Source organism: Lepidothrix coronata, unplaced genomic scaffold (genome assembly GCF_001604755.1).
Source record: "Lepidothrix coronata isolate B3197 unplaced genomic scaffold, Lepidothrix_coronata-1.0 Scaffold18, whole genome shotgun sequence".
Taxonomy (NCBI): domain Eukaryota; kingdom Metazoa; phylum Chordata; class Aves; order Passeriformes; family Pipridae; genus Lepidothrix; species Lepidothrix coronata.
In genome coordinates this window covers 736,540-760,425 of record NW_016690198.1, presented here as the reverse complement: position 1 = coordinate 760,425, position 23,886 = coordinate 736,540, and the positions used below count along the sequence as shown (strand labels likewise).

Here is a 23,886-nt window from a genome sequence, read left to right as displayed (position 1 = left end):
TTATTTTATTCCTTGACTGCTTAATTGATAAACACTGGAGCTGTGTTTAAAGACAAAAACAGTAAAACCCCTGTATTGGATGTGTCCAGGCTTTGCCTGTTTGTCACTCTGCCAGTCTTATATTAGCATTTTTCAGTCTGCTCTCAGACATGTACCACACACATAATTCAGATTTAGAAAGGATTCCTAAGAGGTGTCTTTGTTGCATATAACTCAGTTGTCCATACAACTGCAGCTCATATTTAATATTAGGTAAGTCAGTAATCCCCTTTCTGAACAGCGATATAAGCATGATAAATCTGATTAACAGCATATTTGGATTACCTGTAATACATTTCCTGTGAGAAAGAAGAAGCCATAATAAATATTTAAATAAGTAGTATTGCACAGGACCTTTCCATGCTTACCTGATAAAGTTATATGACTGCTTTCAGATCTCAGATATGGTAGTAGAAACCTAGACAGCTGTTTACATGAATAGGAAATTACTCCACTGATACTTATGTCATGAAGCTGAAATTTTTATACACTCACCATTGCAAGAATAAACTTTTCTTCCTCTAGATATATTGGTATTCTGTCAAGCTTTGCTTGAAATTCGTTAAACACAGACACTCAAATGTTTCTGTTGCATGAGCTAGAGAGATTTCCCCAGTTTTTGAATGATGTGTTGAAATTAAGTCACATCCATTATTCATATTATTTATAAATGGATAAAAATTTGAATGTAAACATGATTATTCATATGCAAGGAAGACATATGTACTTTTTTCTCCCACAATACGAGAGTTTAGGTCTAGACTAAATAAAGAATAGGAGATCTGATTCCTGAGGTGGAAATACCAGGTGCCGTATAAAATGTTAAGTGCTTTAAAAGGTAATTTCAGAAAGCTGCTGCTTCAGCAGCAAGAAAACCTCTGAAAGCTAACTGGGAGGCAACATGGCAAGAGTGGTATTTTCTCAGTACTTATTATTCCTAGAGCCCAGAATCAAGGGTTGCAGTCTTCTCACATCCTGTTTCAGAGCCAGTAATTTGCTTTGGATGGCATATACCTATAACCTTCCAGAAGGCTGAGCAAGTACTGGTTCTCCTTTCGAAGAGGTACAGGGGAAGGTTGTTGGGCTGTGGAATCAGAGAGTAGTCTTGTAACTTGAAAACTTAGCAAAAAAGCAAGATGCATGGATTATTTTTTGCTCCCTTTCTGAATTTTTTCTTGTCCTTGAAAAAGCTCAGCACTCCCATCTTAACCAACCAAAGGAATGTTTTACGGAGGCACTGCAAGCTTGTCAGGAAGGAGTGTGTGCATTGCACTTTAGTGAAGTATAGAATTTACTTCAGACCAGGTAGGAACTACAGATGTGCTCCCTCCTGCATTGAAGGTTTAAGATCTCCACTGGGTTTGGGCCTCCAGGACTGAGCTTTTGTTTCTTAAGGGCAAAATACAGAAATTGCACTTGGTACTAGGACATCAAGCTAGGACCCATTCACTCGTGACTGAATGCCCTGGCTGCCATCCACTGTGTTTCTACTTATTTTCCCTTGTGGAGCTACCTGGAGTGAGTTTTTAGGAGCACCTGCAGCATTTGAATTGAGGAGACTTTACACACATTAGTCAGGCACTTAGTGGATTCAAATGGCAGCTCAATAGGAAGTGCACAGAAAGGGGCTTGACTTGGGTAGTCAGTTTTGTCTAAATTTTTTAACTATAATAGCAGCTTTTTTTTATTCATTGTTTAGTGTATCACTGGTGATTAACATATCTGGTGGTGTTTCACTGGGCATGTAAAACTGGTTTCTTACTGGAAGTTTATGTGGGTGCAGAGGAGATTTAGTGAGTTCACGGAAGAAAAATCCACAAAAGACATTGAAATGCACAGAAAACACATCTCACTGCAAATTCTTGATGCCTAGGAGGGCACTGGAAGGATATAGCATATGTACGTGTCCTCTTGTTTTTCCATTAGCATCTGCTTACAGCCCTCTTAGAGACAAAGGACTGAACTCACAGGACCTTTGCTCTGAGCCAGTATCAGTGTTTCTGTGGCACTGCTAGCATGCTGCAGCAGTGCTTTGCTTATAGCAGAGATTACAACACAGAAAGTGATTAGAGGACAGTCCGCAGAAGGGACTGTGTAACAATGTATATTCAAATGCTAAATGGAGCTACTGAAACAGATGTGATATATATTAACACATCTTGGAATATTTATTCCAGGACTGTCTCAAAGGAGTCTTACACTATAAGTCTGTAACAGCGCCTAACACCCCATTCTTCCAAAATCTTTCTCAGATCCTCTGCTTAAGTCTGACAGTTCAATTTTCTGCAAGTACTGTGAATTTCACTCTAAAATAATATGAACTTGAATTTAAGTTAAGTTTTAGTTTTTGAACTGCAGTTTCACATAACTTTTTTGGAAACCTGCTGCTGATTGTATTGCAGTCTTAGAATTCAAAGCTGAATTCTCTTGTCATGCATGTTCTGCACAATTTTTCTTCCCCAAATTTATAAAAAGAGATACCACAACATTCTCAGAGGAATAGGGGGTAGATTAAAGCTATATTTATGTGGCTAGAAATACCAGCATTAATCATAGCTATTAGTTGATAAATGGCACCACTGACAGTCATAACAAAAGAGGAGCACAACATTCTTCATGAGAAGACCAGCATCTTGCTGTTGTCTTCTCAAAGGACTGAATATCCTTCATTGTAACAGGCAGGAAACTTCCCTTGTCCAACCATTGAGGAGCCAGTCTGACAGTCACACTTGCATCACCTGAACTAGGACCGAGGCCCCTTCACAGCTGCACACCCCACACTCACAGTCAGACTGGGTTTCCTTACCAGCTTGACCCTAGATTTCCCATGGCAGAGTATCAGACATCTTGATCTTTAAAGTTATTTAATCTTGGTGCAATAAGTAAATCACAAAATAACAGCTTGAGCTGGGTGCCTGCAAGGAGGGAGGATCCCAAACAAGGAAACCCTGGGCTTTTATACCCTTACAGTCCAAAAGTCTGTGGGTCATCGGCTCCTGCTGTGTGTCTGAGTGTCTGGTCCCAGTGCCCTTTGTTATGCAAGGGTCAGCAGTTCATGGCCTGCTTACACTGCAGCTGCACACTGTGAAATGTATTCCTCAACAATTAATGCTATGTTGTGTGCGGTATGACAGAAGGAAACTTAAGCTTCATTTTAGCTCCTTGTCTTCACAGGAATCCTGTTGTCAGTCTGATCAAGCTTTCCTTCCATGTACCCTGCAGCTGTGGTATCATAACTTCACCTAAGCTATGAGATGAGACAGCTTACATTTTAGCTTCTGGCAAAATCCTGTAGTAACCTCAGATGTTGTTTATAACATATTATCATGGTTTAACCCCAGCCAGCAACCAAGCACCACGCAGCCACTTGTTCCCTTCCCCACCACAGGGGTGAGGGAGAGAATTGGAAAAGTAAAAGCAAGAAAACTCATGAGTTGAGGTACAGTCTAATAGGTAAAGCAAAAGCTGCACATGCAAGAAAAATAGAACAAGGAATTAATTCACTGCTTTCCATGGGCAGGCAGGTGTTCAGCCATCTCCAGGAGAACAGGGCATAACAGTTATTTGAGAAGACAAACGCCATCACTACAAATGTCTCCTACCTCCTTCTTCCCCCTCACTTTATATACTAAGCATAATGCCTTTGGTCAGTTAAGAGTCAGGTGTCCTGGCTGTGTCTCCACCCAATTTCCTATAGACCCCTAGTATTCTCACCAGTGTGCCAGTACAAGAGGAAGAGCCCTTGGTTCTGTGTAAACCCTGCTCAGCAGTAACAAAAACATCTCTATATTATCATCACTGTGTTTAGCACAAATCCAAAACACAGCCCCATACTACCCACTGTGAGGAAATTAACTCTATGCCAGCCAAAACCAGCATACATATGCTTTATTTAAGCCCATCCTGAAGTAAACTATACACTCGGTTTGATTTAAGAATTTCTTTTCTGAGACATTGTCGTTTAAGATTTGGAAAACCTGTGTAATGTTAGACCTGGTAAGTTCATTAACAAGATAACTTTATCACCTATATCTTTCTGGTTTCCTTTTCACTTTTGATTTCTCATTTGCTTTTTGTCATATAGAGTGCTTGTGTAATATCACGTACATTTTTAAGAGCTTTTTCTGGAGTTAAAATTTTTGGCTTAAAAAGTCCCTTTTGATTTGTTGCTGGTCTCTCACTTCTTGCATGTGGAGTTTATGTGGCTACTTCATTTTGGTAACATATCTTTATAGATGTTTGCAGTATCTTAAATGGATTTTTAAAGCAAACAAACAACTTTCCCTCTTATGATTAATCTGTTTTTGCTTTAGGAGAGGCTCATTTTGAGATGCAAACTGAGATGTTATAGCACAGTTGGTGAAAAGGGGAATTATCTCTTAGTCGTTGGCATTCTCCAATTCTCTTTGGTCCAAAGAAAACATCAAAATATTCTTTAAGTGTTTTAAGTATGCTTACCTCACAGTGTCTCCTTGTTTCAATGGAGCATGTGATCCACTCTCTTTCATCCTTTTTGAGAAATGTGTAATGTTGGTTTCTTGCTCCACTTCAGAAAAAACTGGGAAATATGTAGCACAGGTTAATCCCATAATGAATTTGTTGCCTTCTGCCTTTAAAATTTATATTATTTTTTTCTTTTTTTTTCCAAAGTGCATAGATATTGACCTGATCTTCAAATAGCAATAGGAAAATACTTGTTCTGAGCACAAGGGAAACATTTATTGGCATTTTCATGATGACCAGAAGTAGTGTGCTTTCTGGTTGAAATCTTAGAGGAAGAGTTCCTGGAAACAGCTGTTGATCGCCATCTAAAATCTTGACCTCTAAATGGAAAACATTACCAGATCTCTGTGTCTGTCTCTGCAGGAGACAGTTCAGTAATGCTTCCTAAGGCTAGAAAACCTGTCTTTGTAGAAAGAGCTGAGGGTTTGATCCTTAAGTGGCTGACTCTGATACTGAAACCCGTATCCAAAAACGGCAAGAGTGCCAGAAATAGTGCACTTAGTGCTATGATGCAGTGCAAAGGCTTGCATTTCAATTTGATAAATTTACCATTTCTGATATGAAATATTTATAACAGTAATAAGTTGGCTGCTTAAATTGAGAATAACTGAGAGAGATGACTGTCAAAACCAGGAGACTATGAAGAACTGTAATAGTCCAAGAGTATTCACAAAGACTTTGCTTTTTATCTGGTGAGTAACTGTATACATCTGCATTTTCAGGATCTAAAGAATTAGGTACCAATGGGATAACAAACTGTGATGATTAAATAACCTTTTAATATACTCCTGATTTTTGTGCTAGAACACAATGTTGAAAGCAAATCTATTTATAAGGCAATGCATTTAAAATTATTGAAAAGACTTTTCATTATAGCCTAACTACAGAGCATACTATATATGTTTGAACTGTGGGTTTCACTGATATACCATACTGAAATTCTGTCCTTCCTTAAAATACAGTGCATAAACTGTAGCTTTTTAGATTGAAAACTTCATTCTTAGGGTTTAGGTAACCAGGATTATGAATAAATTTTGTTACTGTGAAATATTGCTAAGTCTGTCGCACAGCTGAGAAAGATAGGAACATGCTCCTGTTCTTTTTCCTGAAGAGGTGAGATGAGAAAATTATTGGCATAAATCAATAACTTAGTGCTAACACCATCTTCCAAATTTGGCAGGTAGTCACAAGGCAATAATCAGAGAAATGCTATTCATACTGTAACAGCTGGACAGATGCCACATTCTTTTTAAAAGTCCTTTTGGGCTAGTATTCATGTTACTGATTGTGACCATTCATCAAACTAGCTCTTTACATTTTTATTTTAATGTATTAAAGAAATATATAATTTGAATGCTGTAATACAAAAGAAATCAGATATCATTAGTTTTTGGATCAACATCAGAGGGTTTCTATTTACATTAAATCAGAATGGGCAAGAATATTATCTTATACAAAGGTGTTTCAGAAGGGTTTTATATGAGGTAAAAATTAAACACATCTTCCCCTTGATTTTGGTGTATGTTGTGAAAAATTCTAGTTTTTCCAGATCAATCTGAATTCTTAAGGTCTGATCCGTGTATACACAGCAACTGATGTTAATGACTGTGCCCACACCTCCTTTGGAAGCCAGAATCAGATCTAGAGCCATTCATTTTTGTTTGACTACTTTTGAAAGGCTGATAAGTTCTTGTTGCAAAGCACTAATTGCATTGTTTGTTTAGTTTTCTATTTGTTCAGTTACTCTGGATATATTCCCTATAGCTTTCTCCAATTCTCCTAACCATGGTAGAAGTCCTCTCACAAACTTGTGGAATGCAAAGGACCTCTCACTTAAGGGATTTAAATTTCACTTGTGTCTTGCTATGAAAGATCCTAGATGTCCTCTGGAGAATTCCAGTTTATCAGTGTCATCTGGTTTTGGTACTACAGTTCCAATGGTGCATATTCCTTGCCATCCAGGGGGTGGAGCTTTTCTAGCCTTATATCTGCAAAGCCAGTAGTATACCGTATTATCTGGAACAGGCCCCCAATGTATATTCAAAATACTTGTTCCTGTTACATCTGAATATGAACAACATTTGGGATAATCTCCAACCATTATTCCTTGGTTGCAATTAGATGACCCCATTTTCCATTGAGGGGCTGCTTCTGGTCCTTTTAGAAGTCTTTGAAACAAGAGTCCCTAATGATTACTATTTCTACTGACAAAATTTGTCAATCTATGGGTTTGGGCTGCTTTTCTGTCCAAAAAAAGCATCACTCCAGTTGGAGGAAAAGCATTGGAAGATACACCTAGTATTGGAAGCTCCATTGTCTGAGTACTTTCATCTGAATGAGTGGGAAATTGAGAAAAAATCCAACAGTCACTGCTATTTGTTGTCAGTGTCAAAGCCCGCATTAGTTTTAGGTGTGAATTTTTCTTCAAGGGTCCAGTAATATTTGTTCTATTTGTGTCATGCTAGAGAGGTCTTCAGGGAAGAGGATGTTGCTGTCTTTCCCACTTACCCCCCAGGCACTTGTAGCCATACTTGCCATTACAATTGTTAATTGCGAGGTCTTGCTAGGATGGTTGACTAGTCCAGGTGCAAATAACCGTGCTGCAATACTGGAAACATTGCTCTGAAATCACAAATAACCCATTTAACATCTCTCATTTTGGAGTTTCTGCTTCCATTGCAGTTCTTTTTTTCTGCAGTGGATTTGCTGTTTGCTGTACTGTCCAGTGTGGTCCTTCTGGGTCAGAGGCTGGATTGATTTGTATATAGCAAATCCAAGAGTCTCCATCTGTTGTTTTCACGACTGTATGAGTAGTCAGGAGAACTTGAAATGGTCCTTTCCACTTCTGTTTGAGCAGCTCTTCACTCCATGTCCAGAGGTACACCCGGTCTCCTGTCTGGTAAGGATACGCATGAACACCCAAGGTTTCTGATGAGGCTTAAAGAACAAACTTATATGGTAATGAAAGTATTTTTCCCAAAGAGATTATATATTCTCTTAAATTGTGATTACCTATCACATGGCTCTCTCTAGGAGCAGTTACAGTTTGATATGGTCTCCCATAAAGGGTTTTGTATAGGCTTACCTTTTGCATGGAGTTTTTCTGGATTCTAATTTTTAACAATGCCAGGGGAAGAGCCTGCATCCATTTAAGCGAACTTTCTTGACAGAGTCTGTTTATTTGCCTTTTTAATCTTTGGTTAATTCTCTTAATCTTTCAACTAAATTGTGGTCTCCTAGAAGTACGTAAATCCTGTTTGATTCCTGATATTTCAGACCATTTTTGCACGAATTCTGCTACAGACTGAGGCCCCCTGTCTGAGGACATTCCCAATGTGATTCCAAATCAGAGTATTACTTCTTCTAACAATACCTTGGTAACTTCCCTTGCTTTGTTGGTGTGACAGGGAAAAGCTTCAGGCTGTCCAGAAAATATGTCAAGTAAAACCAATAGGTATTGACATCCTTCTTGTCAAGATAACTTAGAAAAACCTATTTACCAATAATTTCCAGGGCAGTTTCCTCTTTTTGTAGTCCCCAGAGGCTTTTTGTAGGAATATGGATAGTTTTGTAAACATATTTTACATTTGCTGACTACACTTTCATAGAATCATAGAATCAACTGGGTTGGAAAAGACCTCTGAGATCATCAAGTCCAACCCTTGATCCAACACCTCCATAGCTACTAGACCATGGCACTAAGTGCCACATCCAGTCTCATCTTAAAAACTTCCAGGGACAGAGAATCCGCCACCTTCCTGGGCAGCCCATTCCAATGCCTGATTACTCTCTCTGTAAAAAATTTCTTCCTAATATCCAGCCTAAACTTCCCCTGGCACAACTTAAGACTGTGCCTTCTTGTCTGGTTTCCTGGGAGAAGTGACCGACGCCCACCCAGCTACAACCTCTTTTCAGGTGGTTGTAGAGAGTGATGAGGTCTCCCCTGAGCCTCCTCTTCTCCAGGCTAAACAACCCCAGCTCCCTCAGCCTCTCCTCATAGGACTTGTGCTCGAGTCCCTTCACCAGCTTGTTGCTCTTCTCTGGACCTGCTCCAGCACCTCAATATCCTTCCTGAACTGAGGGGCTCAGAACTGGACACAGTACTCCAGGTATGGCTTCACCAGCGCTGAGTACAGGGGAAGCATCACTTCCCTGGTCCTGCTGGCCACACTGTTCCTGATCCAGGCCAGGATGCCCTTGGCCTTCTTGGCCACCTGAGCACACTGCTGGCTCCTGTTCGGCTTCTTGTCAATCCAAACTCCCAGGTTCCTCTCCAGCCACTCTGTGCCCAGCCTGTAGCGCTGCAGAAGGTTGTTGTGGCCAAAGTGCAGGACCCGGCACTTGGCCTTGTTGAACCTCATCCCGTTGGAATCAGCCCAACTCTCCAACCTATCCAGGCGGGTCACCTGATCATAAAAGGAGATCAGGTTGGTCAGACAGGACCTGCCCTTCCTAAACCTGTGTTGGCTGGGTCTGATCCCTTGTCCATCCTGTAGGTGCTGTGTGATTGCACTGAGGATGATCTGCTCCATAACCTTGCCAGGCACTGAGGTCAGGCTGATGGGCCTGTAGTTTCCCAGGTCCTCCTTGAAGCCCCTTTTGTGGATCAGTTTGACGATTTGCCAACTTCCAACCATCTGGAAGTGAGCCAGGACTGTTGGTAGATGATGGAGAGTGGCTTGGTGAGCTGTTCCACCAGCTCCCTCATCACCCTAGGATGGACCTCATCTGGTCCCATAGACTTGTGAGGATCCAAGTGGCTCAGCAGGTCACCAACTGTTTCCTCCTGGATTACAGGGGGGCTATTCAGCTTCCTGTCTCTGTCTACCAGTTCCAGAAGCCAGTTGTCTTCAGTACAACCTGTCTTTCTGTTGAAAACTGAGGCAAAGAAGGCGTTAAGTACCTCAGCCTTTTCCTCATCTTTGGTGACTATGTTTCCCCCCATGTCCAACAAAGAATGGAGGTTTTCCTTGCCCCTCCTTTTGCGATTGAATATTTTGCTTTGGAAAACTCTTGTCATTTTTACACATTTTTACACATTTTTACTTGATGATCCAAGCTATTTATAATAGCTTCTGTTTCCCAGTGTGTTTCTATTTGCTTATCTTCTGCTATTTGTCTCATCACTGCTTGAGGTACTATGATTTTCTATTTGCTGTTACCCACCATCCTTCATAATTTAGATGGGCTTTTAAAGTTTTAGCTAGCTTTTTGTTCTGAGCCTGTGTCCTAGTTAGGACAGCTGAGATCAGTTCATCATGGTATGGGTATAACCCAAAACTGTGTATTCTATAGCCTTCCATGCCATTACCCAGAAACTGTTGTCAATAGACTATTCGCACCCTCTGCCCATAAGAGCCTGACTCCTCAGGCTATAAACTAGGTGTTAAGAGGCCTGTGAGATAGGAGGATGCTCTTACCTTTTATGGAACTCCCTGAGGGAAGTACTGACCATTCCTGCCTGAACTGGAGAATATATAAACCTGGAGTTTCAGAACTTTTCAACCACTCGTGGGATCCAGAAGGAAGACTGCAGCTCATCGCTCTCAACCTCGGCTGGACTGCAATCACCACTTCTGACCAGACTGCAACAGCCCTCCCACCAGCAGGTTTTTTCTCCTCTCCCTTTACTTTGGACTCAAGCGGGGCCCAAGGAACACCACTTTGTTCATGCCCCCAAGGTACTGGATTATACATTTGGGTTTTGTGGGTTAAGACCAATTGTTTGTTTGTATGATTGTACTTACTGTATTATTTTAATAAATTGTTATTCTGACTATAATCTCTCCTTTGAGTTGGGTTCATTACCCCTGCTGGTTAACTCTTAAACCAGCACAGCCTGGTACTCTGGGGTTACATCTGAAAGGTTCACACATTTTAATGAAGTAACTACTAGGATGCTTTTCTGTGCCACCTTCGTAGCAGTTTGATCTGCTTGTCAATTTCCAGCATTAGTTGGTATGTTTCCAAACTGATGTCCTTTACAGTGCATAATATCCACTTTGATTGGTAACTGAACTTGTTACCAGTGATTGTTTAATGACGTCTCCATACTCGATAGGAGATCCTTGTGCTGAAAGGAGCCCTCTTTCTTTTGAGATAGCTCCATGGGTGTGTACTGTTCCAAATATATATTTAGAATCAGTCCATATGTTGTTCTTACCTTCAGACAATTCTAGGGCTTGCTGCAGAGTGATGAGCTCAGCTTTTTGTACAGAGGTGTTAACAGGTAACGGGTTAGCTTCGATTACTTCTGTTTGGGTTACTACTGCATACCTAGATTTCTGCTCTCCTTTGCACACAAAACTGCTCCCATCTGTGAATGGTCCCCAGTTTGGATCTTCTGTTGGAGTGTCCCTTAAGTCTTCCTTCCTGAAGTCAACTTTCTCAGTGGTTAGGAGACAGTCACGTTTTAAGGCCTCTTGGCATTCTGGTACAGATTCAAGAAACATAGCTGTGTTCAAGGCAGTAGTTGTTTTCAGTTTCACATCAGCCTGTCTCAGCAGGAGAACTTGATACTTATGCATTTGATTTGGGGACAGTCAGTGACCCCTCCTTTTGTTCTAGGACAGAGAAAACCATGTGTGGAAAATAAATAGTTATTTTCTGGCCCATGGTCAATTTCCAGACTTCTTGTATTAAAAGTATAGTTGCTGCTCCAGCTGGAAGACAGGTGGGATATCCCTCACTTACATTGCCCAATTGCTTGGAAAAATATCCCACAGCCATTTTTCATGCCCCCAGACTCTGAGCTAGCACTCCTAATGCAAAGTATAAGCGTTCATGCACAAACAGTTCAAAAGGTTTGGCCAAGTCAGGTAATCCTAATGCAGCGGCTGACATTAGAGCACTTTGTAAGTCTTTGCAAGCCATCTGGCATTCTGGAGTCCACTGTAGTATCTCTTTAGGGTTTCTTGGGGCCTCATATAAACTCTTACCAGAAGTCCATAACTAGGAATCCGTGTCTGATACCAATCAACTATTCCTAAAAATATTCTTAATTCACATACAGACCTTGGCTCTGGAGTTTGGCAAATCATCTCTGTTGTTTAAATTCTGAGGCTTTGCAGTCTCTTAGAAATGGTGAATCCCAGATATGTCTGGCAATTTGGGCCTTCTTCTTGGATACCTGTAACCAGCTTGTCCCAAAAAGTTTAGTAAACTTACAGTCATTTCAGTACATCTGGTTTGGACTTCTGTGGCTATCAGTATATCATCTACATGCTGCTGCCAATGTGATTTTTTCATTTTCCTTTTTCCATATTTCCAATTATTTTGCCAGTTGATTCCCAAACAAAGTGGGGTTATTTATGAACTCTTGTGGGAAGACAGTCCATGTTGGTTGGGTTTTACGTCCTGTCTAGTGACTTTTCTCATTCAAAGCAAACAGAGATTGACTTACAGTTGCAAAGGGTGTGTGGAGGAAAGCGTCCTTAAGATCCAAACCAGTGCACCACTCATCAGATACCTTAATTGTGGTTAGAAGTGTGTATGGATTTGCTACCACTAGGTAGGTGTATTGCACTTGTATTATTAATAGCTCTTGTACTAGTCTGTATTCATTAGTATGTGGCTTTTTACTAGTAAGATGGGAATATTATATTTTGACTCACATTCTCTTAGTATCCATATTTGCACACATTTAGTAATTAATTTCTCTGACTCTTGTCTAGCTTCTAATTCCAAAGGATATTGTTTCTGCCATACCAATCTGATGTCTGGTTTCAGTTGTGTTCTGACTGGCTCTGCTGCTTTTGATCTCCTCGGAATTCCAGAGGTCCACACCAATGGAGTAACAGCTTTTTCCACCTCTTCTGGGATTTCCTTTGTTGTGTTTGGTTGTGTAACAACATAAAATCCTGGGCCAACACCATTTCATTATAAAAAATTAGGTACTTGTGTTTGTCAATTTCAAATATTATCTCTTCCTAACAAAACCATTGGGCATTCAGGCCCAGTATATAGAAATTGATGTGTTAACCACTGTTTACCTATCTAGAATTTTTAAAGGTTGGAAAAAATGGCAAAGTTTTGCTTTCCCAGTTGCACGGTGGCATTTACAATATTTTGACTCGGAGCCTTTTTGCATGTATTGAGAAGACAATAAACTGCCCTGTTTAAAATCAGCGGTTCATTCCTCAGTGTCTAGGCGTCAGCTGGAGATGCCTCCCCTTTGTGCTTTATCTAATATAATTTTAATAGCATTATTGCCTTTGGAATAGTGTCTTTCATTCCACATACATGTGATCTCTAGTAACTGATTAGTAGCTTCCTTTAAACTTAATTTTTAACATTCTGCCAAGTTAGTGGATCGAAAATGATCATCTGCTGTCCCCTGCTGGATTCCTTGAGCATGCATTCTTTTTCCTTGAGCATGCATTCTTTCTCCCTTCCTTTCTTTCCTCTGAGGTCTCCCCATTTTTCCAAGTGAAAAGCTTTGTCTCAGTGGAGTCACTAAAAATTGTTGCCAAATACCTCCAAAATTGTAGGGGAATAATAGAACCCTCAAGCACTGTCTTTTTAGTATTAGAAAGCAAGACATTACTTTATTTGCAGCATTGGGTGTGTATGTGGCCAGCAAAAATCCTGCCTCCATACGGACACCAATACATTACTTTTTCACCTATTTATATATTTTTGACAAACAAATTATTATTCAGTGGTTCTTAATTACATAATTATCTTTCATTAGTTACTATTCTACCCTCTATTGGTTATTAATTTCTTGCTTTCTATGCTAATGAAGTCCACATCTTTAGTCTGTTTAGTATTTTTTTTCCTCCAGTAGGAACCTTCCAGCACATATACAGAATTCTTTTCTTTTTCTGCTGGTTTCTGCAGAATGTCCTTGGTGGTTCATTCCGCATGTCCAACAATACATCTTTCTCTCTCGAGCTTTGTTCATTGAAGCACATCCAAGTTAGTTTAACAAAACTTACAGTTTTAGTATTTTTCCCAAACTATATTCCCACAAAAGTAGCTTTTATAACAATTTTTGCTATATGCTGGCTAAAAATGATATGAGGCCTAATACAATTTAGGATTAATTAAAACAGCTAATTAAAAGTTTAATTAAAACTATATATTAAAACCAAATATCAGAAAAACTTTATCATTCCAACCGTAGTTTGACTTTGTTACATGGAGTGAAGGGCAGAAATACTGTAGAGGAATATGGAGGCTTTCGCATCGTCCTTTCCATCTCACTAGCACAAGCTATAGCAGAGCAGTCTCAAGCTCCCCTGTGTTCACTGTTGAATACTGTTCAGCTAACAGTTTATCATCTTCCAGCACGTAGGGACATCCTACTCCTGCATCTTTAAGATTTCCTTCTTAAAGTATAAAAAATATAATTTTGTGATCATTATGCCCAAGGTGGCTTCTGACCACCACATCTGCCACAGCCCTTCTCTCTTCATAAACGGCAGGTCTACTGGGGTACTACCCTGGTAGCCTCACTTACCAGCTGCAACAGGAAGTTATCTTCCACATGCTCCAGGAATTTCCTAGACTGCTTCCTCTCTGCCGTGTTTTCAGCAGACAACTGTTAAGTTAAAGTCTCCCACAAGAACAAGGTCTGGAGATCATGAAATGTCAGCCAGCCACTTAGAATATGTTATCTGCCTCTTCAACCTGATTGGGTGATCTGTAACAATCCCACCAGAATGCCTTGTTAGCCTTCCCCTTGGTTCTTACCCATAGGCACTCAACCTTATCATCACTATCCTTGAGCTCTATAGAGTCAAAACACTCCTTTAATGTAGAGAGCCCCCTCACTGCCTCTCCTTCCTCACCTGTCCCTTCTGAAGAGCTCCTGACCATCCACTGCACTCCAGTTATGCAGTCATTTCACCATGTTTCTGTGATGGTCACTAGGGCATAGCTTTCCTGCTGCATAATGGCTTCCAGCTCCTTCTGTTTGTTACCCTTATTGTGTGCATTGGTATAGACGCACTTCAGCTGGGCTATTGATTTCACCCCTGATATGGTTTGAAGCTGGCTCCCTACCAAGTCTCCAAACCTTACCACCAGAAGTACCCCCCCCCAAAAACCTCAGGGAGAAGAGGGAGAAAAAAAACTAAGAAAACCTGAAATGAGAGAGAGACAACCAAAGTGAGATATATAAATATATTTACACTTATATACAATTAAAATATACAATTTCACAAGGGAAAGGGAAGGGGGAAAGGAAAGGGAACAAAACTAAAATAAAATATATGTATATCCTAACTAGTGACCCAATATCTAACAACTAAAGGAGTTAGCAAAGAAAATAGCTCACTACTCTCCTGGGACTACCGAGAGTCTCTCTGGAACAATCGCCGGCAACCTCCGTCGCCCAAGGTCGGCAAGGCCTAACCAGGCCTCTCTCCCCAACACAGCAGACTCAACAGCAGGGAACCTGCACCTTCAAGCCGCTGGAAGGAAAGAGAGCGAAGGCCTCTCCTCCTTTCTTCTTACAGTCTGGTTTACGTAAAAATTGTAGGGAATACTGGGTAAATCTGGACCCTTCCTTGGTTACAAACTGGTCACCAAGGAAGGCCTAGCCCAAACCACCACAACCCCCAGCGCTGGCATACTGCCTCCAGGCTCATGTCTAGTGAGCCCAGTCTTATACCCTTCCCCCTTCAAACCTAGTTTAAAGGCCTCTCATTCAACCCTTCCAACTCACAGGCTAATATCCTTTTCTGCCTTTTTAGATGCTGCAGGCTGTCAGGGGATGACTGATTTTACCCTCTCCCACCTTAGTCATGCAAGAATTCCTGGTACAATCAAGGGATGCTTCACTGCCAAACTCTTTAGACAAAGACCAAGGCCTAACAGGATTCCTGAGGTTGTAGAGTGGTCCCGAGGAGCAGCGGGATGGGTGCACCACCCCATGGTGTCTATATTCAAAATATTCTTCACGTTACACAGAATTAATTAAAATACCTGATCTTTGCCTTCAAAATCACCACCACTACTTGAATAACCAAGGAACAAGTTAGTTGTCCTAGACAAAACATTTTTATGCCACTGAATTGTGCCCCAGTAATTATGGATGGAAATGACTGTAATCCTGTCAAATATGAGACCCTGGTTTCCGCCTCTGTAGCTTTCTGAAAAGGAGATAAAACTTTAGGTAAAGAACACTGACATCTTCTGGCTGGATAAAATAATGTAAAGAGCTCGAGTCATACCCTCCTAATTTATATTTAGAAGAATGTGTTGCAATTTTAAGAAAAGTGAATGACTTTATTTCCCAGTAGATGGAAATGCAAACTTCTAAAATATGTCAGGCTTGTGAAAAGCCTTAATAGTAAAAAAAAAAGTCTTGTCTTGTAATTTTACTGCTGTTCATGAAGATGAAACTGTTATTCATGCTAGAGTTATTGTTTATTTTAAAATAGTCTTTGATCGGTTAGTCTCAGATGTGCTCTTGGATTACTGCTATTCTCGATGCCCACCCAAGAGTCCTCCTTTCACCAGTTGTTCCCTGTGACACCACGTCCAAGTTCCATGTATTCTCTGTTCATGCCATATTTAACATTTTTATTTCAGTACCCTTCAGAGTTGTCTTTCTGGTCACAGTTAATTGTTACTTGGTTGTATCAGGGGGCTTAGGCCTGTGCTCTCTGGTGAGTAGGTGATTGCTGCAAGAAGCATGTTGTGAACTTTATGGACTGACTTTAGAGTTGATTTTCTCATTGTGAGTTTTGTAGGAAGTGAATCTTTATGGAAGAGGAAAGCCTGGAGACAGTAAAGTCAATGAAAAGTTACACTAGTGGTGTCTGTGGACTACGTGCCTTTTGAAAGGCACAAGATAATTAGATTAATGTTTTACAGGAGTAATTTTAACTATATGATCTAATTTTTGTGGTTGCATTAAAATAATATCCTAGCCTTAAGAAAGACATAGTTTAGTTAAGTAAAACCTACACTGCAGTAGCCAGTATTTCATGTGTGACTTTGGGAATGGATCTCAAACAACAGAAAGTGATGCAAGCACTTGATATTAACAGAGTCAATTACCTGAGTAATGACACCCTGGAAAATAACAGATTGTGACAATAAAAAATTCTTTCATCTGATGCTGTTTTTGGTTTGATTGTCTATAGAAATTACTTTTAGTTCTGTTTGAAGTAATTTAGTCTCCATTCCCTTACTGTATTACAAAGATATAATTAATACTATATGTGTCTTTAACAGGAACCAGTGATCCATATGTCAAGTTCAAACTTGGAGGAAAAGAAGTATTTAGAAGTAAAACAGTACACAAGAACCTCAATCCTGTGTGGGAAGAAAAAGCTTGCATTCTTATAGATAACCCAAGAGAACCATTGTATATAAAGGTAGGACACTATCTTACATATGTCAGACAAATTACAACAGAAGAGTTATTGAAAGAGTTTAATTTTGTGATTTTTGTATACTGAAAAGTTTATTGTACAATAAACTTATTTAAATTATGTCTGTAGAATGATGATATCAACATTTTAAAAAGTGATAAATACCACAAATATTTTTGTTTATTTGAGGTCATCATTGTTTTGTATTTCTTTAGTGTGATCTTAGCAGAAGGACAGCGAAAGTAAACTGTCTTTCATGGTGATGGCATGTGAGGGGCTTGTGCTCACATACTTGCATTCAAACCCTTTGAGTCCTGCAACAGTGTTGTAGCCTTTGGGCCATAGGATCTCTGTTACTGCTGTCTTAATACTGTCCATATTACAGTATTTGTGGAAGATGAACCTCTTTGCCTCCTGGAAAAGAGTTAGCGTAATACAATAGTTGAAATATTTGCATTAAAATTGAAGAACTTGAACTTAGTCCTGTCATAGCTCAGTTAAAGGTTCTCCTTACAAGATGTTCACAAGTCACACTTTTACTTAGCTGAAAGTATATTCTGGTCCTCAGAAATCCTCATGACAATGCTTACCAAAAAAAATTTAATTTACCTTGAAAGTAGATTTTGATAATTGACACTTTCCCTTATTTTTTTGTGTCACAATTTTTTTTGTTGCCTTGTTTATTTCCCTGCAAATCTTCCCCCAGTTTATTTGTTGTCCTTTCTTCTGACTTAGAAAGGTGTAACCCATCTCAGCTTGTACTACTCAATGTATTGGCCACAGATTCCTGTCTGGATATCAGTAAATTTGTCCAGGTGCTCTGTCTTTAGGTAGGAAATTAGCAGGCAAGGTTCTCATAGTAGATTATTAAATGTCATTGTTTCCTTACACGTATCCATTAAGTTTTAATCTTATATTGTAATATTTCTAACCTTAGAAAATTATACAACCTTCAAAATGTACAATTATATTATTCCTAATACTGATGCAAGTGCTGTAATAACCCATTTTTCATAACCATATCCTGCCCTCCTCCTTCCATTTTGCAGAATTGATAAAGGAATCAATGTATAGCAAATCAATGATTCTGTTTAACTTTAGGTATTCTTTTGATCTTCGTTCTTTCAGTGCCAATGTTTATCAGAATGCTTTTTTTTTTTATAAAATTGATGTTGTTCACATATGTAGTCTAATAGTAGTATACACCACTATGTTTCTCTACATGATGCAGTCTGACTTTCAAACAAGCAGTTTCAAGCTTGATTTCTGGCCAGAAAGTTTCAGGTTGCTTTCAGGTAGTCCTGGTTTAACAGGTGAGAAACATGAAGCTGTAACTCTGGAAAAGGAGTTTCAAGAACCATTCATAAAGTCAGAAAACTTCCAAAGAAAGAAGATCTCTAGTACTAAAAAATGCTCCTGTGCATCTTAGGTATTTGACTATGACTTCGGACTTCAAGATGACTTCATTGGTTCAGCATTTCTGGATCTCACGTCGTTGGAATTAAACAGGTATGGCACAAACAAGCCTACAGAATATTTCTATATGGCTGTCTGATAATATCATGTTTGTGGAATTGCAAATAGAACTTTATGCTAGAAAATAATTATACCAGAGAATATTGTGGTTTGGAAGGGACCCACAAGGATCGTTGAGTCCAACTGTTAAGTGAATGGCCCATATGGAGATGGAACACACAACCTTGGTGTTGTTAGCACCATGCTCTAAATAACTGAGCTAATCTCAGGTTTTCTGTATAAACCTACTAAACTAACCAAGGAAAAACACAAAGTATGCTTATGTATTAGCTGATTATGAAAAACATTTTTATAGTGTCTATGGAGCAGTTAGTTTTATAACCACTTTAATCTCAGTTTGATGCTGTCTTCATTCACAGCATAACCACCTGCTGTTTGACTTTCTTTTTTCTGGTTTTTAATCCATTAAGGTTAAAGTTCTGATTTAATTTTTTCAGTACATGTAAGTACTTAACAAGTAAAAGCATTTTGTATTTTTTTATGAGCATTTAGACAGAAATACTTTAAAGTAGAAATAGGGCAAATTTGTGACACTGTTTTCAAGTAATTTCTTATAAATGGAGATGCCTTTAATTCTCATAATTCAGAAATTTCATTATCTGTGAAATATATCCGTAATATATCAAAATAATGGAAATCAAAATAAATGTGTACTTTTTTTGTCTCCTAGGCAGACAGATGTTACCTTGAGTCTGAAGGATCCTCATTACCCTGACCATGATCTGGGAAGTATATTCTTGTCGGTTCTGTTGGCTCCAGGAGAACAGCGAGAACCGGTAATTTTAACATTTTAATAAGTGTGATCGCTCCTGTGATTGTTCTGTGGTTGGATGACTTGGAGCACAAGAGTAAATCTCAAATTCTGAGATTAATTTGATTTTTCTAATTTTTAAAATAACAATGAACGGTGTTTCTGGTACAGTACAGTGTGCTTCATCTGAGTTGGATCCTTCCTGAGATAGTAATGAGAAATCCAGATGGATCATAAATTTCAGATAAAGTCAGTTACAGGTGAATGGTGCTGATTAATATGGAGAAACATCAGTAAACCACTGGTTAAGAATTTTTGACCTAGTGCTGGTATCTCTAGGTAAGAATATTTGATTCCTATTCCATGCTGAAAATAAAGCTGAAAAAAGGTAGTGTTTCTGCTTTTTGACATCTAATGTTAAAGTCTTATTTGATGTTTTTCAATTTCCTGTTTACATTTCAATTATGAAATGGTGTGATTTTCTAGGTTTATTGTAGTTCCTTCATCAGTCTTAGTTTTCTGAGCTGCCTAGTTGTAAGTGAAACTATTTTCCAGTTTTCTAGGTTGTCCTAGTTGTGACAAACTCTGTCTCTAGTTGGATATATTTTACTAGCTTTTTGTGTGTTGACTTTTGACTTGGGTAGTATAACTGTGGCAGAAATAGAAGAGATGATATCTCAGAGGTTGTAAAATAATGTGGATTCCTCTGGCTTCAGAGAGGCTGCAGTGAACCACGTGGACCTTGCAGCTAAATTTTGCCTTAAGCAAGCTGTTTTCAAATTAAAGAAGAAATCGCTGTTAAGCAATAGATCCTGTAGAGGCAGGGTAGCGGGGTTTTTTTAATGCCAGTCTCTTTGCCATACCAGCAGCCACCACTGTGCAGCCACTCAGAAACTTTGTTCAGAAACTTTGCCCAGGCACTCGGGCACATAGACACACACCATGAACCCCACCCCGACCCCCAACGCCACCAGACTTCTAGAATCTTCCGGAAAGAAGACTGCACATGCCCAGAACTCATCCAGGAGGAGAGATTGGGGCATTACTGGATAAACTCCCAATTTTTGACCTGTTTGCGGGCCCCCACTTCTGATGGGCCAGGACTATGTATCGTGACCACAGACCATGTTCACCCATGCGTGGCTGGAGCCACAGGTGGTGATATCTTTCTCTCTTTTCTCCTATCTCTTTTTCTCCATTTTTGTCTTTCCGATTTTCCTTTCCTAAGATGATCATACACTCCAGAAGAGCTATGCACCCCTTTTCCAATCCATTACCTTTTTTCTCCAGTTTTGGTTTTAAAGCACATTTTAATTAAATTTGTTGTTATATTGGTTATTTAGCATCATTTTGCTTTAATCCTCCCCCAAGGTTGCCCTGCCTCAGAAGTGGGTTGCAACAGAGGCCAAGGAAAAAGCATTAATCTGATTGAATTTTCCATGGATACGGTCAACAACATGGTTTTTGTAAGAACATTTATGTTTCTATATGCTGCAGTGTAAGTCATCATCCTCTTGCATACCTGAGGACTACTGGCAGATTGTAATAGTTCTTTTTCCACTTTTCTCCCAGGTAACATTAAGTAGCGTAGTAAGTCAGTTACTGGAACTAGATGTTTGGTATTTAGTATAACCGAGATGATGTAGAGTTTTGAAAATGGGTTTCTTCTCTGTTAATTTGCCTCGTAACATTTTGTTAGCACTTAATAGAAATAATGGAATATGGTAGTAATGTGAATCTAGCTTATTTAGACAGTGTATTTTACTTTTTTTTAAGCAATATGTTTGTCCAGACAATTTAGAATCTTGCAGATTTGCACCACAAGAGTGTTACTTAAATGAAAAAATTTATTTCATTTTGGATTTTTTTTTGTACATTTAGGTAAGACCAGCATTTCTGAGTCAGATGGTAATTGCACTGTTTTTCCAAGTAGTTTTGGCACTATTCTGCCATAATCCTAAATCATGTAGCACAGAAATACTGTATTTTTATGTGGGACATCATTATGTGGACAGCATGTTAGTTTCCTTCTTTCATCATACAGAGAGGATAGTACTGCGCTGCTCCATGTTGTCAGCTCTTATAGAGAGTGCACTCAAGAAAATTACAGGTGAGAAAGTGAAATTAAGACCCTATAATGTAGCTTGTCTTTCATAGGGGTGTTGGTGATTTAGCAACTGAATGTCAAAAGTATTGGGAGCACCACAGACTTGCTGGGTAGCAACTTTTTTCATATCCAGCTGATTGGTTGTAATAGGAGGAAGAACTGGGTTTGTGCTATCACGCATTTCATTGTTCACTTTTTTTAGTTTAGCTCAAGTGAAAAAATTTTCTTGCCATTCAAACTGTTAAATGGGACTTCATTCTGAAAATGTCCAAGATTCCAATTAAGAATCTGGTTCCTAATCTGAATCTTAATACTTATTGTTAGAAACCAGTCTTTCCAAGATACAGATCTCAGAGCAGTTCTGGCAAAGTTGCAGTAAATTCAGAGAATTTGTATCACAGTGCGAGCAAGATAACTTACAAAATTAATATTGAATTACTGTTTATGAATGTGTTAAGGGTTTCATAATTAAAGACTCAATTATCTTTTACTCAGTAACCATATGTAGCAATTATTTGTTAGATTTTTTTTTACTCTAAGGAGTAGATATATTGCAAAGTGTATCACTCCAATTAAGCTGTTGTCTTTGGACAACAGCTGTTGTTATTTTTGAAAGGTTTTGTAATAATGAGGATAATTTTTATTGAAATTAGTGTGATTGAGATCAATAAATTTTCAAATGTTGTTAAAAGATCAAGGCTAATTCTTGTCCACTCTCGAAATGTGCACCATGTAAAGCAGCAATTAAAGCATTTCCTACATTCTCATGCTGTTTGAATGATTGCTGCTCCCCCTCTACTTGGATATCTCTATTTAAGTAATAATTCAAGTGTGGTTGAAATGTATAGATAAAAACCTGTGAACACCTTTAAATATGCTTTAATGACTGCTGCACAGAAGACATACTGTCTCTTCAGATTATGTACATTTTTTTTCTAAGTAATTTCAAATTTACTTAAAACCTGTTTGTTTGATATCCCTATATAGCTTACATTTCAAAAATACAGTTTCTTCTGAATAGGTTTTGTTTTGCTCTGGTGATAACTTGTGAATTCCTTGCAACTAAGAGTTGCAAGTCATTAAGTAATTAAGATAATATTTTTTATTTTTTTACACCATTTACATGTTGTCACACTTAAACAGTGTGGAGTGGTTAAATCATAGAGCTGAAGATTTCAGAAATTAACTGCAAGTACTTATACTGAAGGTACTATAATTCCATGTATTTTAAATGAGAGTGTTATTAAGACCATTGGGAAATAAAAAAAAAAAAGGAATAGCTTCAACAGAAGAAGTATTAGCTTTCCCACGTAGCCATAGAAGCCACATATCCTGTATTTTGGGCAGGTCTATAGCCGTATTTCAAATTAAGACCTCTTGAACAAGATGACGTTTGTGATGTGTCCTTTGGTAACTTGATGTGGATGATACTTTCCAAAGAGATCCTTTCACTGCCTGAACTGCAGTGAGGCTGTTTTGGAGGTCATGCATTGATGTGCAGGTAAAGGAAAAGTTTTTTGAGGGTGTGTTTGTGTGGCTGGAGGACAGGTCCTGTAGGAAAGTGCTACATTGACATTTCAAAATAATGTAGCTGTATGTTACAGGAAGATGCATCTTCTTACACTGCATAAGAAATATTGATGCTGATGGAGGATAAGGTACTCCAAGCGGAAGTTTGAACTTAAATGAGACAAAATGGGGGGCCTTGTATATTGCCACCTGTCTGTGAGAGAGGTATTATTGCAAATGATTTTAAAAATAAGCAGTCAGTTTGACAGAGTAATAGATTATTTTGTTTTGGGTGAAACCTTTAGATATGAAAAGAGATGAGAGAGAGATTTGATCCACAGAGGAACATTTTCTTCCTTATCTTTCTGGAAAAAAATTCTGATGAAATTCAGATTTTCTGCGTACTGACTGATAAGGTGATCTTGGGAATTATAGCTGGAAGGTCCCATTTCCTCAGATCAAAACATTACATTTTTGGATTCAGATGTCAATTAAGAATGTTAACATATACATATGTTCATATAACTGTATGTAAAATTGTATTACACTGACTACGAAAGGGGAGTATTTATTTTGGAATCTGATAGACTGTGAAAAACAGTGCTTAAGTAGTTTATGATTGTGTTTTTCCATTAGGAGAATATTGGACATAATTTCAATTAAAGGAAATTCAATATACTAGTTTCATAAGTAAGAGCACAATATTAGATTTTGTGGTACATTTTATGTGAAGAAAATGCAGAAGTAGCCTGCAGTTATTAAATATTAATGTAAGAGTATGGGCAGGTGAACAAATCAAAATTTCTAGCAGATCTTGTCTCTGAATATCCTTGCCTTTTTCTACCTGGTGCTTGTTCTAAAGACATAAAGATGTGAACATTTGAAGTAATAATCTTGTAACTTCTTATTTGAACTATGTACATAAATAGAAACATAGCATTTCTGAAGTTATTAAAGTCCTATTCTTTTGATTTTTTGACAAATGAAGGCAATCTGATTAGTTCTGATTTTTGAACAATCATAAATTGCGAATAAATTTGATTAATGAATTATTCTTATAGGACAATAAAAATTAGAAAGTTTTTAATATTTGTGTCCATTTCCAGCCTAAC

At 38.6% G+C, this 23,886-nt stretch overlaps 1 protein-coding gene across 8 annotated transcripts in view; it reads left to right on the top strand.

Annotated features, from left to right (window-relative positions):
* Nucleotides 1-23,886, top strand: part of MCTP1 (multiple C2 and transmembrane domain containing 1) — a 177,056-nt gene that overhangs the window by 15,197 nt on the left and 137,973 nt on the right. For all 8 annotated transcript variants that reach the window (XR_001873544.1, XM_017807237.1, XM_017807236.1 and 5 more), the window contains exons 3-5: nt 16,732-16,874; nt 18,301-18,380; nt 19,078-19,183. Coding sequence is in view for 7 of the 8 variants with exons in the window: in XM_017807237.1 (XP_017662726.1) it covers nt 16,732-16,874; nt 18,301-18,380; nt 19,078-19,183 (329 nt within the window). In the remaining variant the exon portion in view is untranslated. The remainder of the gene's footprint in view (nt 1-16,731; nt 16,875-18,300; nt 18,381-19,077; nt 19,184-23,886) is intronic.